This window comes from Aaosphaeria arxii, assembly GCF_010015735.1.
Source record: "Aaosphaeria arxii CBS 175.79 unplaced genomic scaffold BU24scaffold_7, whole genome shotgun sequence".
NCBI lineage: Eukaryota > Fungi > Ascomycota > Dothideomycetes > Pleosporales > Aaosphaeria > Aaosphaeria arxii.
In genome coordinates, this window is record NW_022983480.1 from 1,709,493 (window position 1) to 1,726,470 (window position 16,978).

The 16,978-nt window shown below is 49.8% G+C and overlaps 6 protein-coding genes across 6 annotated transcripts; 2 read left to right on the plus strand and 4 right to left on the minus strand.

The window, feature by feature from the left end:
* The first annotated feature begins 2,156 nt into the window (after positions 1-2,156).
* Positions 2,157-3,198, plus strand: BU24DRAFT_494910 (uncharacterized protein). Its single transcript, XM_033534092.1, has 2 exons — positions 2,157-2,571; positions 2,624-3,198. The coding sequence occupies exons 1-2, from the start codon at positions 2,505-2,507 to the stop codon at positions 3,076-3,078; spliced, it is 522 nt and encodes a 173-aa protein (XP_033381371.1). The 5' UTR covers positions 2,157-2,504; the 3' UTR covers positions 3,079-3,198.
* A 376-nt stretch (positions 3,199-3,574) lies between these two features.
* On the minus strand, positions 3,575-4,526 carry BU24DRAFT_453303 (NmrA family protein; the record flags this gene model as incomplete). Its single annotated transcript, XM_033531256.1, has 1 exon — positions 3,575-4,526. A coding segment is annotated over one exon (952 nt), but the record flags the coding sequence as incomplete, so codon positions are not given.
* A 1,285-nt stretch (positions 4,527-5,811) lies between these two features.
* BU24DRAFT_453304 (uncharacterized protein) lies at positions 5,812-6,408 on the minus strand (the record flags this gene model as incomplete). Its single annotated transcript, XM_033531257.1, has 1 exon — positions 5,812-6,408. One exon carries the CDS (start codon positions 6,406-6,408, stop codon positions 5,812-5,814), a length of 597 nt encoding a protein of 198 aa, XP_033381373.1.
* A 1,508-nt stretch (positions 6,409-7,916) lies between these two features.
* Positions 7,917-9,984, minus strand: BU24DRAFT_262759 (FAD/NAD(P)-binding domain-containing protein). The gene is made up of 5 exons (XM_033522521.1): positions 9,633-9,984; positions 8,983-9,532; positions 8,865-8,928; positions 8,456-8,817; positions 7,917-8,384 (listed from the first exon to the last, which is right to left on the minus strand). Exons 1-5 carry the CDS (start codon positions 9,817-9,819, stop codon positions 8,054-8,056), a joined length of 1,494 nt encoding a protein of 497 aa, XP_033381374.1. The 5' UTR covers positions 9,820-9,984; the 3' UTR covers positions 7,917-8,053.
* A 1,771-nt stretch (positions 9,985-11,755) lies between these two features.
* Positions 11,756-13,700, plus strand: BU24DRAFT_374959 (cytochrome P450; the record flags this gene model as incomplete). Its single annotated transcript, XM_033524579.1, has 3 exons — positions 11,756-12,143; positions 12,203-12,904; positions 12,966-13,700. The coding sequence occupies 3 exons, from the start codon at positions 11,756-11,758 to the stop codon at positions 13,496-13,498; spliced, it is 1,623 nt and encodes a 540-aa protein (XP_033381375.1). The 3' UTR covers positions 13,499-13,700.
* Positions 13,701-14,226: 526 nt separating this feature from the next.
* On the minus strand, positions 14,227-16,553 carry BU24DRAFT_465372 (uncharacterized protein; the record flags this gene model as incomplete). The annotated part of the gene is made up of 4 exons (XM_033532269.1): positions 14,227-15,188; positions 15,249-15,410; positions 15,461-16,303; positions 16,352-16,553. 4 exons carry the CDS (start codon positions 16,551-16,553, stop codon positions 14,227-14,229), a joined length of 2,169 nt encoding a protein of 722 aa, XP_033381376.1.
* Between the last annotated feature and the right edge of the window lie 425 nt (positions 16,554-16,978).

Consider the following 16,978-nt stretch of genomic DNA (forward strand, 5'->3'; position numbering starts at 1 on the left):
TGAGGAGATTGATGGCTGACGGAGTGGGTTGTGTAGAGCAACAGCATTGTTGAAGTAGTAGGCTTGGACGATGAGTTAGGCTCGCACAAGAATAGTTCGTCAGAAATTGGACAATTTATATTGTGAACTGCTGAGGAACATGAAGCGTACATGTCACTTTTTCAATGCCAAGTCGTTATGGATGGCTACCTGCCTATACATTGTATGCGAATATACATCGATCCTTCGTTGGACATCGTTTCCTATGTATGTGATCAACCTTTTTAACTTGCATGCACTCTTCGCGTAAACGCAATATGGCTTAATATACATGTATCGTCTTGAAAGATCAAACCTGTGTTTCTCTCTTCTCTCTTCTCTCGCGTCCCGCTCGTTCCTCTACCCCTAACATCACCATCAAGCAGCTGTTCGTCTTCCTATCCAGAAATTGTTTACGATGCGCATGGTGTGAACACTGGGATGCGCTATGTTCGGACGCAATGTATGGAATGCCACTCTTGCGTTCTGGGGTTGACTTGAGTTGTGTCAAGGTGAGAGACATATGGCATAAATTCTGCTAGCTAGATCATGACAGGCACGATTAATTCAGCGGTGAAAAGCTTCGCACAATACCATGACGTTCAAATTCGGTAGTGGTTTTGCCTGTAGAGGTGCGTGAAGTGACGAACACTGACATTTCCATCCGTGTGGGAAGTTGACGACACGGACAATCGACGAGTACCTAGCATATGATCTAGACAACTCATTAAATACAGAGATCCCTTAGAATGCGATCGAACAGGAGACTGGTTTTTGAAATTGAATGGATTGATGAATAGCTTCATGATGGTTTAAGCAGCATAAAGTGCCTGTGTAGTTGCACTGATGGGCTCGTTCACTGTAAAATCCGTCTCTGCAAGCGATGAAATGTACGGAGTAGACCGGCCACTCTCGTTCGAGTCTGTAGCAACTCTTTATCATTCTAGCCAACCATTGATCAAGTTGGATCAAAGATGTAATGTCCCAAGTAATGGCAAAAAGCAATTGTGTCAAGATTCACCATGGCCTTGTGCTGATTCTTTACATCTTCAAACGGGCATTCATCTCTACCAGCAAAACGCCCACAGGCACCTCTCCAAAGTTCGATTTCGTCGCCCGCAATGTCTTCCCCAACATCCAATAGAAATGCCATCAACAATTCTCACGTGCGACATCGTATCCAAAACCCAAGCAAAAGCCTGGCCGTCCAAATCCCTGAACAAAGAACCCATGTCCCAACCATCCCATCCTATGCTCACCCACCCGCATTTTCCGCCTACCTGCATGCACACCAGCGGACGCAATACGACCTCACCTCACGTCGTCCCACAAACCAAACGTTTCACATCACGATGCACGCTCACTGTCACCGTTACTCCGGAGCACGTCAATTTCGGGAGCACGGCACACGTGCTCACGATAATCCTCCGCGTGGGTACACAACAGGGCATGATTCGGAACCTGTCAGGATGGGCGGGTTGTGCTACGAAGTGTTTCGTCAAATGGGGCGGGTGTTTGCATGGAGAGAAGAAACAACCCGTATGTCGGTCTAAGTTAGCGGGTATTGTTTTGTCCTACTCGGAAGAAACTTTCAAACTGCACTATTCCCCTTGGCAATCAGATCCAAGTGTGAGGATTAGGCAGGGCGAGATATAGGTTCAGCTCAATACTACCCTGACTTCGAACACGAAGGAAGATAAGCATCCTCCCGACGACCCCCTTCTTCGGCGAAAACTGATGTTTGAGATAGATATCATAAGATGCAGTCAACCGTCGATAGAGTCAACACTGGAACGTCATGATGTAATCAATATATTTCGGGCGCGTTAGCGTAAACTTGCATGCAAGGGGTGAGGAGGGGAATGGAGACAAGCAGTTGGCCGGATTGGGAGATGCGAATCATGGGATGTTGCCAAGTGCAGCCAACAGCCACCCGTCCATCATTCCATAGTACGAGTGATATGATATACTGATATCTACTGATCTACGGAGGATTTATTCTACTACGTACATTCTCAATTATACATAAGCTGTATGTAGAAACTATCCCGACCCCGGGATTTCGAGGTTGGGGAACCGAAGGACCTTGGCATTCCTTTCCCACCTCTTCCTCGGAGAGAAGAAGGAGAACCACAACGGCATCTGTGATTTTCCCGTCCGAAGATGAAATCGTGAGATCCTCGTGTGATCTTTCGTTGGGTCGCGTCAGTTGCAGTCGTTTCTGGTAGGAGGAGAGATCGGACTTTTCTTTTCATTGTTCTTCTAAAAGAATGCTGGCCAAATTGGTGGTATATTCCATTCGTACTTACATGCATCCAATCCCGTTGACTGGCTTTTATCTTCGCATTGAATAGAAAGACTTCCACTCACTGTCTTCATTCTGTACAGACCACACATATTTTCGTTCATACATTGAATTCTCCCATATTCCATCTAATATACTATCCCATCCTCACGCTATTGTCATCGTTGTCACCACCACCACCATGTCGGACAACACAATTGTGAAAAGCATCGCAGGAACCTGCATAACCTTCTCCTTCATCCTCGCCGGTAGACCTCCCTCCTCTCCCCCCATCTACCCTATTCTAATTCTCTCTCCCAGGAAATGCGGTCACCCAATCCTTCATGACTGTCCCTGCCCTCCTCGTCGACTTTCCCCAGCCAAGCTCTCCCCTACACGCTCAACGCGCCCGCCTCCTCGGCCGTCAATGGCCCCTCTGCTGGACCGTCGGCAACCAGTTCTTCCGCCCAATCTCCACCCTCGGCTTCCTAGGCTACGCCTACGCAGCATACGCTACCTATCGCCAGGGCGACCGCGCAGAGCGCGACTGGAGGTTCTATGCCGCAGCCGCCGCGCTGCATCTCACGACGATTCTGCACTCGGCGATCAACATGCAGCCGTTGAATGATAAGCTCGAGGCGCTCGCTGGGAGGGCCGGGGACAAGGAGCTCGGGGAAGCGGAGGGGATTGCGAGAAAGTGGGCGAGGTGGAATTTGCTGAGGTTGGTTACGCCAGTTGTTGCGGGAACTTTGGCGTTGTTTCAGCAGAGTATTTAAATGATGGCAGGGTGTGATGGTTGTGTGTATGGGGAGGTTTAATGTGGATGGCGTTTTGTGCAGCAGGAACTGTGAGGGTGGAGTGTAGCAATCGTTGATATATTCAAAATTGAAATTATTAGTAGCGATGAAGTTCAAAATTTAAGCTGTTGTCACAAATCTGTGATCGGATATTATCGTTTGTTCATTCGTTTGGATGATTGCTTATATGTGAACAGTCACTGACGTGAGGAGAATCTAGAACACCGTGCTGGATTGGAGTTAGATGCAAATGTATAAATCAGCTAAGTCAAATAAATACTTCAATAAATTGGCTAAGTGTACTCAGTCTGCCAACGTATACAGGCAGACCGTGAAGGAATAATTAATATTAAACAATAATAAACACCACCGCCACCTCCTCCTCCTCCTCCTCCTCCTCCTCCTCCTTCTCCTACATCGTTTCAACAAACCTACTCGCAAGTACTTTGACGTGCTGACCAGTCTATCATTATTCCTACCTCGTAACAAAAGAACTCCTCTCCTTCAGCCATCTCTCAAACCCACAAATCCCCTCCCCCTCCTCCTTCCTCAACCTCTCAACATCAGCCCCATACCCATCAGTCTTGAACCACGTAATCATAATCCTCAACTCCGTGACCCCCCACAACAACGCTTTCCCTAAAACCCCATACGATACTGGCGCAGGCTGCCCTGTAGCCCTCTCAAAGCACCCACTCATCTCCTCAAAAGTCAGCTCGTCCCCAGCCAGACTCTCTGCCTTCGTGTTCCATTCCTCGCTGTTCGCGAACGCACGTGCACCGAACATCCCAATGTCGTAGATCGAAACCCACTGCATCTTCTTCCCGTCCAGCATGTCGCGCAGCGCGGCGAGAAACACGCGCGTCTGGAATCCCGGGGCAAGGTTGTCCATGAAAGCAACGGGCCGCAGGATTGTCCAGCGCATGGATTCGCCATTTGCACCTGCGCGGGAAATCAGGTGCTGCTCGATGATGTACTTGGACTGGAAGTGAGGGATTGGGGTCTCGGTGGTGGGACTACGGGCGTTGCCGCCGCGGTCGACGGAAGAATAGACGAAGTGCGCTACTCCATGTTCAAGGGAGTAGTCGATGAGGTTTTTGCCTTGGGCGATCTCCGTGTCGTGGGTCACCCCTGGGCCGACGGAGGCTTGCACCGAGTAGACGCCCCAGATCTTGGGGTCTGCGTGGTTAGACTGCCGGAGTACGTCGACGGCGGAGGCAAATAGGTCGGGGATGGAGTTTAGGTCGCCTTGGACTAGCTTGACGGCGGGGTATTTGGTGAGCAGCTTCTGGGCTGAGGCGGACGAGGTGTTGCGGGTCACGGCTAAGAGCGTGAATTGATCGCTTGAGGGGTGAGAGGCTAGGTGCGAGAGGACGGCACCGCCTTGCTTTCCCGTCGCGCCGGTTATGAGGATGGCTTTGGACATCGTCGTGGTGGGGATTGGTGACTTGGTAGTTGTCGAATGAGAGATGTGGACAGGTAGGCGTGCACCGTGAATTGCCGAAAATGGTATGTGATGATTGACGAATGTGATCTGATGCTTGTTCTTTTGGGATATTTCGCCAAGGGAAGACAAGCACTCGAAATACTGGGCGCGGGGGCGAGCAATATATGAAATAGGTAACTATTCCAGGTAATTAAAAATGAAGTCTTGGTTATAGGTTGACGAGAGAGGGGGCAGGCAGAGTAAGAGAGCCAGGGAGATTACTCCGTAGGTAGGTAGGTATCTAGACGTGTCAAGGGATGACAGAAATCTCAAATGGGAATCTCGAGGAATAACAAAATAACAAACCAAAACAAGTTCTGTTAAAAGGGTTGTTTACATTCCCCCCTTCCCCGTTCTCTCCACATGACATCCGTCGACCATCACCGCATGGACTCCGCTCACTGCACTCCAATGTCCGTCATTCAACATCTTTCCTTTCTCTTTGGTCCGTTGAAACAACAAATACATGAAACCGACCATTCATGAATGTACAAATGATCATGTACGGGGTCCCCTCTCGCTCTGTCCTCTTCCCGTCAGTTCGCATAACAACGAACCATGTAACTATCTGACATGACACGAGTTAGAGTGCGGATCGCCTGCGGGCGCTAAATCCGCTCCCGAACGTAAGACGGTACCCCGGGTAGGAATGAGAACCTTAAACTGCACGGCAATTAGCCAATCAACTACTCGTATGATATGTACGAAATCATTGATTGTGATGACAGTGATGCGCTGCATGTCGAGTGGAACTGTCGGGAGAGGAGAAGGATGGTTTCTCCGTTGAGGAGGAGAGCTGTGCTCTTCCGTTTTGGTTGTTATCTTGTGGGGAAGAAACCAGTGTAGGGTGAGGAGAAATAATTAGTTAAGGTACGCATGGTTCGGTGGAATAAGCTATTCTTAGAGGCGGGTAGGTAGGCGGACTGCGGGATGGACTCGAACTACAGAGTCTTAGACGTCATCCATCTTTAGATTGGTGGCCTTGCAAAACGAACAATTGAACAGAATACATTATTCGAATTGAGTTGATTTTAATTGAACTGCACCCCGTACTTGAATCTTAATGTATTGTATGCAATGATCTCTGAAATCGGTAAAGCGACTATACACTCTATCAGCTAGAAATCGCCATGTGAATTTTCGCGATAGGACATAGTAATATTCCATAGACAGATGGGTAAATCCAGCCCAGTCCGATTGAATTAAACCTCTCCTATCCAACTCTATCATCCCTCAAAAACTCCCATAATCCTCTTCTTCAACTCTTCCGCTTTTGCGCTATGCACGAACTCCCTGATCTCCGTTATCCTCTTCCCCCCTTCCTCCATCCTAACCATCAACACACACTCCGTCCACCACTCCCTCAATCCACCTCCCACCAACTTCTTACCGCTCTCGCTCTCCCCATTCACCGTTCCTCCCATCTTGCAGTGTGCGATCACTGCGTCTGAGCCAGGTGCGAAATGTATTGTGCCCTGAGGTATCATCTGGAAGGACGAGAAGAGTGAGAAGATCTGCGTGGCATGCTGGGTGAAAGGTGCGAGGTCTCGGGAGGGTATCTCAAGTGAGGAGGGGAGAATGGTGTGGGTGAAGAAGGTAGGAGAGGCGAGTGCGGAGATGGAGGATGGTTGGAGGGTGCTGTATGCTCTGAGGAGGGAGTGAAAGGTCTCAAGATGTTGTTGTCGCGTTGATTCTTGATGGCTGTCGTAGAGAGTTTTAAGCTTGGGTAGGAGGAAGTAGGCGGCTGGTACTAGGGCCGCGACTGAAGCAAGCGCTGCGGTGGTGAGACGTATCTCTGAATTCGTGAAGTTGAGGTTCGTCATAATTGACTTGCTTCTCCTTTGTGAATTTGTATGTGCTGAGATGACGAGAGTTTCGGTGAGAGCAATGCAGATGAGGTTCTCGGAAGATGAGACGAAAGGACGAACTAATTCCCATGAACTATTCACTTCTATCGTACCTGATCCCATACCTTATTGTTCTCAATGAGGTACGATTACGCGCTATCACGTGCCATCACATCTCGCCCATCCGATCTTCAATCAAAGAGTTATCCAAAAGCGGTGTCGCAATGTCCCTCTAGAATTCAAATCCATCGGAGCTTCCCCTCCCTTCCGTCCGCTTGCAATCGACCTGTACCCGGTGACCTTCAAAGATCCCCTGCTCGGATGTATGTACGGAGTACTCCATACATACTGAGGGATTGGCCACTGCCTTCAAATCTTACATTGTCGCTAATGCAGTCAGATCGATCAATCCGAATTAGGCAATATACCATCATTTTCCATCACACACAGTGAATATCCACAACACATGCATCTTAAAAATTCTTCCTCCATAAGCTCCATGTACATCGCCCAATTCATATCCTTCCTCTTCACCAATTATCTTTCATGGGAGTATTACGCCCCCTCGTGAAACCCCCTCCCCAGCCACTTCCCTCGGCACCGTCATAGACTTTTCCCTTGCATACCGCAGCCTTGCATCTTGCCTCCCCTCAACAAATATTCATACAAAACTTTCTCACATCATCACCAACACCACAAATCATTAACAACGCCCTCCCCTCCGCACGCAGACCATACAATGCACCGGTGCTCCGACGTCCGACCCGGCTCTCCAACGGGATCCAAAGAATGGTTGTGTCTTTGCTTCATCTAGGTAGGTACATGGATAGTCTACAAGTGTAGCGTACCGGAGGGTGGGTGTGTTGGTAGGCTTATTATGCTTGGTAGGCTTGGTATGCTACCGCTGTGATGCGTTGGGAATAGCGTGGTCAGGTGTGATGGACGGGAACAGGTGCGAGAGCGCTAGTTGGTCTGTATCGTTGATAGAAGCTGGGGGACTATGGGAGTGAACAATTCATGTAGTGCGACATTATGTTGTGGTATAAAATTCGATTAGTTATTGGGAGTTGCAAGTTGTGATAGCTTTTCTGCCGGCTGAGGCTGACGTTGATTAATTGCCCGATTGACATGATAGAGAAGTGGGATTCTGCGAGGGGAAGGGCAAGAAAGATCCCGGTACTCTGGATATCCCGAAACGTGCATTAATGAAAAATGAATCATGTGGTATTTCGAATGAAAAGATAGCAGATCGTGAAAACGATATCGGACATGTGTTTTCGAGGCTGGAGTTGTGGTACACATCTCAGCTTTGTTTTGGGGGGTTTAAGATAAGATGTGAGAGACTGAGTGCTCGTCTGCAAGGAATCGACGTCAAGACGTGCGGTATTAGCATGGTTTTGTAAGGTTGCACAGAGATCCGCCGGAGGTTATTCTGTCCTCACATTTCAGTCTCAACAGATGAAGGTTTATTCATCTCAAAACAAGGATGATGCTGATATCGTAATTTGAGCCTCCGCTGCTAAACAAACTCTAACGACAATGTCTGGCCCCCTTACTCCGCACAGAAAAAAGGATCTGGGTCGTCAATTATTCCATCAAGTACTCCATCCAGCCACGTCAGTCAATCCCAATCCCCAGCACCCAACTCAATTGGCACACCAGCCCTCATATCCTCCATAATCTTTTCGATGCTCCAAGGTTCATACTTGTACCCTCTCGGATAGTTTGGCTCAAATCCTTGCTCGTCCTCCATTCGCACGCCCTTCTTCATGCTCTCCACCGCCTTGTGGTAGTTCTCATACGCATAGGCTTCAGGATCGTGCGACCAGACCCATCGCGGGAGCTTGGGTGCCGCGCGCCGTGGGTCGAGCTTGACCTTGTCCCAGTCTGTGTCCTGGAGAAGCTCGGCGTTGGAGAAGCCGAGTTTCTGTGCGCAGGCATTACGGATAAAACTATGTGAGTGGGTAAGTTAGATGGTTGACAAGATAGAATTGTATGTAAGGAAGTGAGCGGTGCAACGTACCGGAACCTAATGTGCGTGCGGACGGACTGCGGGACGTTGTCCTTGCCGCCAATCTCGAGACAGCTTGCGATGGAAATGGCATCCTCGATAGCTTGAGTGGCACCATTGCCGCTGGCAGGCAGGTAGGAGTGGGCTGCGTCTCCAATTTGGATGACGCGCGCGCCTGGCGAGGTCCAGCTCGGCTGGGGGTCTCTCCAGAGAAGCTCGAAGTTGACGATCGTGTTCGGTGGCGTACATTCAACAAGTTCCCTGAAGATGGGTGCCCACTTGTGAACTTCCATGCCGGGCATCTTGTCCATGCCTTCCAATACCTCCTCTTTATCGATGGTGTTGTTCCAGTTCTCTTTCTCAGTACCGGTTACCTGGACATAGTTAGTATGTTACTTGCTCCGAATAGCGATATTCTCACATCGTGATTCATGATCCAGACCATGACATCCTCGCGAGTCAAGGTAAGCGCATAGGTAGAAGGACTGCGCATTGTTAGCATTTGTTTCCGAGCAGTGACTTTGCTGAATCGATCATACCCCAACCAGGTTCTCACAATGGACTCCTTGTTCGGCATCAACTTGAAGAACTCCTTGACTTTAGGGTTCTGATCCAAGTACTCAACGGGGAACGCCGCTCTCCACATCGCACGCCCACTCGGCCTAGCTCTTACTTGTCCTCCAACCAATTTCTGGCTCTTCGAGCCTACGCCGTCGGCAGCAATGATGACATCCGCCTCGTACCTCTTCCCGTCATCCGTGACACATCCACCTTTTCCTTTCTCCTCATCCTCGTAGTAATCGACGACACGACGGTTGAACTCGACAGAAACGCCAAGCTTCTCCACGGCACTGACAAACATCTTGTAAACGAGCGGACGCATCTGGAACTCTCCCGGAGGCGTATCTGGGTCAAGGCCCTGGTCGCGAAGTCTGTCCGCAACGCGGAGAGGCTTGATGATGACCTCGCCTGAATGCTTGAATGTTTCAATCCAGGCGTTGTGCAGCGAGATGCGCTTGTATTCTTCTTGTAGTTCTGGCCAGTGCTTCATGAAGCGCGTTGCACTAAGTCCCATGAAGTACATGTCACCTTCAAGCATATATCAAACACGTATCAGCATATCATGAATTGTGAATTGTGAATCGTATCATATGATAAGACATTTGATTCTGTAAATTGGTTCGCTCACCTGCAGTGTTGATGCTCTCGTTCCTCTCCAATACTCGGACGTTGTGACCTTTGCGCACGCATTCAAGCGCAGCTACAAGTCCCGCGAGCCCAGTGCCTACAATGAGGACGTCGATGCCAGTCGAATCGTAAGTTCCGACCGGCCTCGACTCCATCGTGGAGTCGCGTCCCGTAAGAGCGTGAGGCATGGCGTTGGTTCAATTGGAAAATGGTCAACGGCGGTTAGAGGTATTGATGCGTATGCGCGCTGCGATGAAGTCAAAGACGATGCTGGTCATAAGCACGCCGACGATGACCTCTCAGGACATTTTAAAGAGTCTACAATGTAACCCCCGTCGCTTTCGGGATAATTGTTGGAGAGGCGATGCAGAGGTGCCGAAACCATCAGACGATCAGCCCATCCAATCGGACCTCCGACATTCCGCGGGCTGGCGCATTCCCCAGCGATTCGATGCGATGCATTCACACAGTCGGCCACAGGCGTAGGCGAAGGACCCATGCGAACGAATCTACAGCTGCATTGCGGGAACCATATGTTTCGCATGGCTAATGTCTCAGCTATTACACCGTTGCGCGTGCGTGGTCAGGCACCGTGGCCTACTTCATGACTTTTTCTCCCCTGTTTAATGGTGATGTCGTTGATACAGTGTTGGCTGGACTTAGGTGTGTGTTTAGACGGGGGCTAATGCGTCTTGTCTGGTTCCCCACACGTTCGTCCGGTGAAGCCAAGATCAAAAGGATGCACATCAGATTGCTAGCCTAGGGAGGAAAGTGATCGAAAGATGGCACTAAACCATTCCGGTGTAGTCGTAAGATCAGTGATAAGTGAGAGCGTTTCTGTTGTGAGGCTGGAATGGAGAGGGCACGAAGAGGCTGATTACACAGTGTTACGCTAGACCAACCCTGTCCTCGTCGTTGACGGCGACCGTTTTTGGGCTGACTTGAGTCTATTTCAACCACGGTTTTTGAACAAAGAATCAATAAACGGTAAACAAAGCAAGCCTTGCGCTTGAAGCTTTCCAAATCTTGTTATGGATCGTGATCTCATGTTGTTGGTATGCTTTGGGAAGCCCCGAGTACATTGATGGGAGGCCAGTTGAGAGCTACATCGTTCGCCCAGCCGGAGATATCTATCTGATGCTTGCTGAGGCTTGTACGAGACTAATCAGGATTGGTCAGGCTGGTTACTCCGAAGCACGATTACATTCTTGAGCTTTGATCAACCAATAGGAGAGCATTCACCTGCTTCTAGATGGCATCATGGATTTGATCAGAGCAACCAGGCTATCTCAAGGTATCCTATGGCTGTTCTTACCATTCGCCATCGTAAGCCTACAAAGTACCACTAATGATGCTGTGCCATCACACCATAGTGTACATACAGCGGCACGTAGCGTCTGTCATCCGTACTATCAGATCTCGACAAGCTTCCATTCCAAATTCGTCCTCCCTTTCATGATGTTTCCAGTTTCTAGTAGCACAAGGTCCACTGTGTTCCCTTGAGCTCGTGGATTCTGCAATCTTTGCTCATGATCCCATCCCGGGTAGTCAGGAACGTTCGACGTTCTGAGTCTGGATCAGTGCCCGAAGACCTGGTTCTTCAGTGAACTGTCGAGTTCTCGATCATGGTCCTATCCCAAGTCGGCGTCCAGAACTTCCGACTCTCCATTATTGATTGTAGATCGAATCAATTCTTTCAGTGACGGGCGTAGATCGGCCGACGTGGTCGGCTTAGTGCTAGACAGTTGCATTGCGCCCTGCACCTATTCATCGACCACATGGGCTGAGTAAGTCGTCTTACCATGCCGAGAACTATAGTCTTCGCCAGTAAACCAGCCCAATGCAGGGATCCAGACCCAAGAAGACATCTCCAATCGTTCTGTCTCTTTAGGCAAGACGGCCTCGCCGGTCGCCGTCCTATCCGCTATGCGACATGCTTCTACATGCTAGACATTCTCGGGGAGCCGAGAAGCAGATGTATAGACACCATACACTCGGAGCGTATTAATACGTGGATCCCCGCGGAGTGGATATCTCGTGAGTTTCTGCATTGGACGTGTTAACCTAGCCCTGTACATTTCGTTCTTTTCCGTTTCACTTACATTGGTACGAGCAAGTCTAACCATGCATTCCCTCACGTTATACGCTGTGGGTCTCGCGGTCGTTGTCTTTGCGTTGTACTCCTTCTTCAGTGCCATTGCCAGGCGGAATGAAAAGTATAATCCCCAAGGACTGCCTGGTCCAACTCTTCTGCCATGGATCGGGCGCGTGCACGACTTACCGATCCAGTACATGTGGCTCAAGTTCAAGGAGTGGGCCGATGTCTATGGACCAATTTATCGAACGAAAATGCTCGGGGCGAACTTCGTAATCGTATCAGACGAGAGCATAGCAGAGGAGATACTGGTAAAGCGTGCCAAGATATACTCAGACCGGCCACAGGTCAAGTCACTGTTCGATTCAAAGAGTACCCATGGCTCCATGGAATATCTTCCTCTCATGGGCAAGAACCGTAAGTATATCATGTACATTATCTGTGTAATGGTCACCTGATACTCACAAATCGTGTAGTTTACTGGGCACGACAAAGGAAGTTCACGCATGCATACCTCACAGAAGCCACTAATCAGAGATACTATGGCCTCATGGAATTTGAAGTCAAGCGATGGTTGCATGTTCTACTCACTGAGCCCGACAACTTCTGTTTCTCTCTCGAGGATATGGCGTCCAAGGTCATGTGCCAGCTCACATGGGACGACCACTCTTTCAGTCCCTATCTGACCAAGAGTGCTTGGGGTCTCCTAACCCAGATGTCCCCAGCCGGCCCCATCACAAACGTCCTCACTCCTCTCTGGCACCTTCCACAATTTCTCAATCCATGGAAGATCGCAGAGCGCAAGCGACATGACGAGCAACAAGCATGGTGGATGAACCGACTGCAGGTCACCCGCAAACTCATGGAGAAAGGCAAGCAACGGCCATGCTTTACCCGGACATATCTCGAGACCTCGGAGAAGTCCAGTATCTCCGGAGACTACGAGGCCTCTTCCGTCATTGGCATGATGGCCCTCGTCGGGATCTTCACTGTCGCCGGACCACTTTACTACTTCCTCGTCAGCATGATCCACCACCCAGAGTGGCAAGTTAAGTGCCAGAAGGAGCTCGACGAGGCATGTGAAGGTCGCATTCCCACCCTGGAAGACATGCCCAAGCTGCCGATCCTTCGCGCGTGCATTAAAGAGACCATGAGGTGGAAACCGAATGTCCCTACTGGTATGTATCACGGCCCCCTCCCCATAAACCCACTTGATCCTTTCTAACTCACTATTAATAGGTGTTGCCCACGAGAGTGAGGCCGATGATTGGTACAGAGGATACTTCATTCCCAAAGGAACGCGCATCCTTCCATTGGACTGGGCATTCCTTCGCAACCCCGTCAAGTACCCAGACCCAGAGAACTTTCGGCCTGAGCGATGGCTCGAGTCGGGATGGCCGACGTTCCAGGAACCTCTCACGAAGTTCCCCACCGTGGTCGGCTTGACGTCTTTCGGTTGGGGGCAGCGTCAATGTCTTGGGCAGAGCCTCACTAGGGATGAGATGCTCGTCGCCTGTGGCGGATTGCTGTGGGCTTACAACCTGAAGAGGAAGGTCAACCCAAAGACTGGAAAGGAGATCGAAGTTCCTTTGAATAAGTCGAATTCCCTTCTCATCGTGAAGCCAGATCCATTCGAGATGGCGTTCGAGCCTCGCAGCGACGCGCGCAAGGCAGATGTCGAGGAGCTGTGGAGAGTCGCGGAGAAGAAGGACGCTGAAGAGAGAGCTGCATTCTTGAAGTCTGCTGAAGCAAAGGAGACTATACAGCAATGAGATGTTGGCTTGGATCGGGTTTGATAGTACGTTGATGTAGCGCATGGAGCGATCTTGCTTCGCCGCGATTTGATTCGTCAATGTGTCATTACCTTAGACATGTATAGCTTGTAATTTGTTGATGACGAAGCCTAATGAGATTAAATGCACTGCTGGTCGAATCCTTGTGCATTATCATTTACTTGTTGATGTCGTGTGAGCGAGCAAATCGGAAGTGTGTGGTTAAGGATGACGCAACGCAGACCGCTCCGACTTACGTTCACTCTGTCATCTTTGCTCACGGCGTGACAAGGCCATACGGAACTTGCGGGAACTTGCGACGACCGTACGTGCTGCACAGCAGTAAAATCTATCAGCATCTGATCCATGTTCTTTTTCTACTCTGACAAATATTTTCTCTGGATTTTCAATGAAGATTGTGCTTGTCCAGTCATTTCTAGAATGATTAACCGCGAAGTACCGGTCATCCTGCGCTGATCAGATCCAACCCCCGAGACAATTCCTTCGAGCGCAAAGCTGACAACACCCATCACGAAATCTTGAACTACCCAGAGACTCGTCGATCATTTCGTACCAGATTGCAGCAACGTAATATCATCAATCATGATCAACGGCGCCCAGAACAACTGTATCAGATCCTCATCTGCTGGGATTCCCACTATCAACGTAAGACAGGCATGAATGATAGGCTCCTTCCCACCAATCAAAACCATTCATTAGCAAAAACCTCAATCCCTTTTCTCTTCCCTCGACACAATACTCGATCGGACCCAGCGCGCAAACACCAAATCCAGCGACCACTTGACCTTGAACCGGTCAACCACATTCTCCATATCCCCGGCATCATTTCTAATCTCCACTGGGCTGACACCCATGTGCCTCCTTCCGTCTAAACCACGGTACATCCCAAAGCAGTACTTGCGCTTCGCGAGCAGGATCTTTGCGTTCAGATGCTGTTCCTTGTCGGTCTTGTCCTGGACGTCGAACTCTTCGCAATTCAGGATTGGACTGTCATACACGTAGGCTGCGGTGTCGAGGATCGACATCCATTCGAGTCGTGGGGTTCGATACGCAGCAGGCGGACGCGCGTATGGTAGACAGAGCAAGTAGAAGCAGAGGATGGCGAAAGAGGCGAAGAAGTTCGTCGGTGCGATCACCATCCCATAGGTTCCATCCAAGGATTGGAAGTTATTGAAGATCCGACCAGCGACTAGGATTGAGAAATTGGAAGTGAGCGCTAGGAATGAGTGCCACGCTACCCGGTAGTGACCGTTGAGGACTGCGGATGGAATGAGTGAAAAAGGGTTTGGCGAAATGTAGTCGAGGAATATGTTACGCTCGGCCAATTGTGGCTTTCGCATTCCATGCAGGCCTTGCGTGGTTCTGTATCGGACGTCCGCAACGAAGAATATGGAACTGAAGAATACGAACAGCAGTGCTGGTAGAACGCTGAAGATGACGCTTATCGCGAATCGTCCCGCGAGGCTATTAGGTTCCATAACGATTGAAGAGATGTCGATGCGGTTGTGTATGCCTCGATCGTGTATTCGCACGCTGGCCACAACGATACAGATGGCGGCTGCGATTGCTGTGAAGCCGAGGAAGAAATCAGAGCCCCATACATTGACAAATCGATATCTAACATATTCTGGCGAGCAAACAATGTCGCCTTCTGCGTCTCGTGGGGCCTCTACCAGAACGATGCGTTAGCTTTGGACCAAAGAGCTCTCAGATTGAATACTTGACGCACCTCGGTCACTATACGGTGACTCATGACAGCCCCTAGGTGATCGATGCATTAAGTGAGTTCGATAAGGTATTGTCTTAGAGTCCGTCTCCACCAAATCTTCGACCCTATCATTACTTCTGGAGTTTGAAGCACTGGGGCGATTCTCAGCAGGCGTGAGTGCAGCTAGATGTTGTTAGATCTATTCACCGCCGCCAGTCAAAATCTTATCTTACTTGGGATGAATCGGATTCCATGTACTATTGGGCCAGTTTCGCCCTGTCTCCAGTACCCCAGCCTCAGCACGCCAAACTTCTTAGACCATCCACGTGCCGCTCTTTGAGCTTGTAGGAAATTGAAGAACTCGGACCCTGCGAAGGCTTTCCGGCAGTTGATATGCTGCAACAGAGCAATCTGGGACGCAAGTGCCGCAGGCTCCCACTTCAATCCAGTCTGTCGATTGTAAAGTTTGAAAAACATCCCTACCGTGGATACAATGAGTAGAAGGTAAAGGAAAATAAGAATCACTGCTACTCCAGCGGAGACGTCAACTGCCCAACCAGTCTCGCTTTCCGTTATCTGAAGAAGACCAGACTTGAGCGGCGTCATGAGAAACAAGGTGATGAGGGTGGTCAAGTGTACGAAGAGTGTCAGGTAATGGCCTCCCTTTATCATGGCAGGAATCGCCGATGGGTCGTTGTCGTATTGTGCTAGTGTGCTCACTGTCACATCGGCCACCTTACCGTGAGAATTTCCAGTGGAATCCACAGGCACAGAAGCCATCCTGACGTATGGAAGAATGCGCAAGTACGCACGCGAGACGGCTCTCCACCATATTGTTGTTATTGAACCCACAACTGTTGGCAGGTATTTGGTTGCAAGGTGATTGCGACGGGCTCGAGCGAACAGCCGCTCTGGTGAGTTGCGGTCCAACACGAAGAGTGTGATGAGGCCGCCGAAACACCCACCCAAGAAGATAAATATAACTACAAGAGCCCAGTCCCGAATGATGAGAGGACGAAAGTACAGTTCTGGGTAGTCATCAGGTCGATCAATCGGGTGGTAGGCTCCATCGCGTACTAGATATCTGTTAGCACATAGCATATTAAGCATATAATGATGCCTACAAGTCAGATGCTGGTTCGATGAAGACCGAATGGGCTCCTCTTGCTGGATCGAGAGATCCGAAATGCTTGCCGCGCTGTGCGCACTTGGTGTGCTTAGTGGTTGGGCATTTGAAGCTACCCTGTTTCCGTTTCCCTGCTCGTACACTCTCTGGCGCAATGCGTTATAGTTTGGGGTTACTGCTGCGATTTCTGAAGTAGCCATTGACGATACTTACAATTCCTCACATACGTGCTGCTGGGCGAAATGTTGACCAGGAAAGCTTGCCGGAGGCACGACATCTCCGAGGTGTTTTTAAGTATACCTTCACAGAATTGAGCCTCATTGCTTCTTGGGGCCAGCTGAAAAATCGGGCTGCAGACTGCTTGCGAATGGTTGCGTGCAAGAGGCTGTTGTCGCTGGTGGCTTTTTGGGGCCACAAGGAACGTCGCTCATAGGCTGCACCAACCCAGCTACCTCGAGGCGTTTTCGTTCCCGTTCTTCAGAAACCATTTTTCGGACGAGGCTGAAGAAATTCGGCTGAGACGGCAGTTCATGATCAATAATAGCTTTCGACAGAAACTATGATGGAGAGACCACTGGTGGAGGCAGTGTGAGAGTATTGAGATCTACATAGCATTCCCACTTTA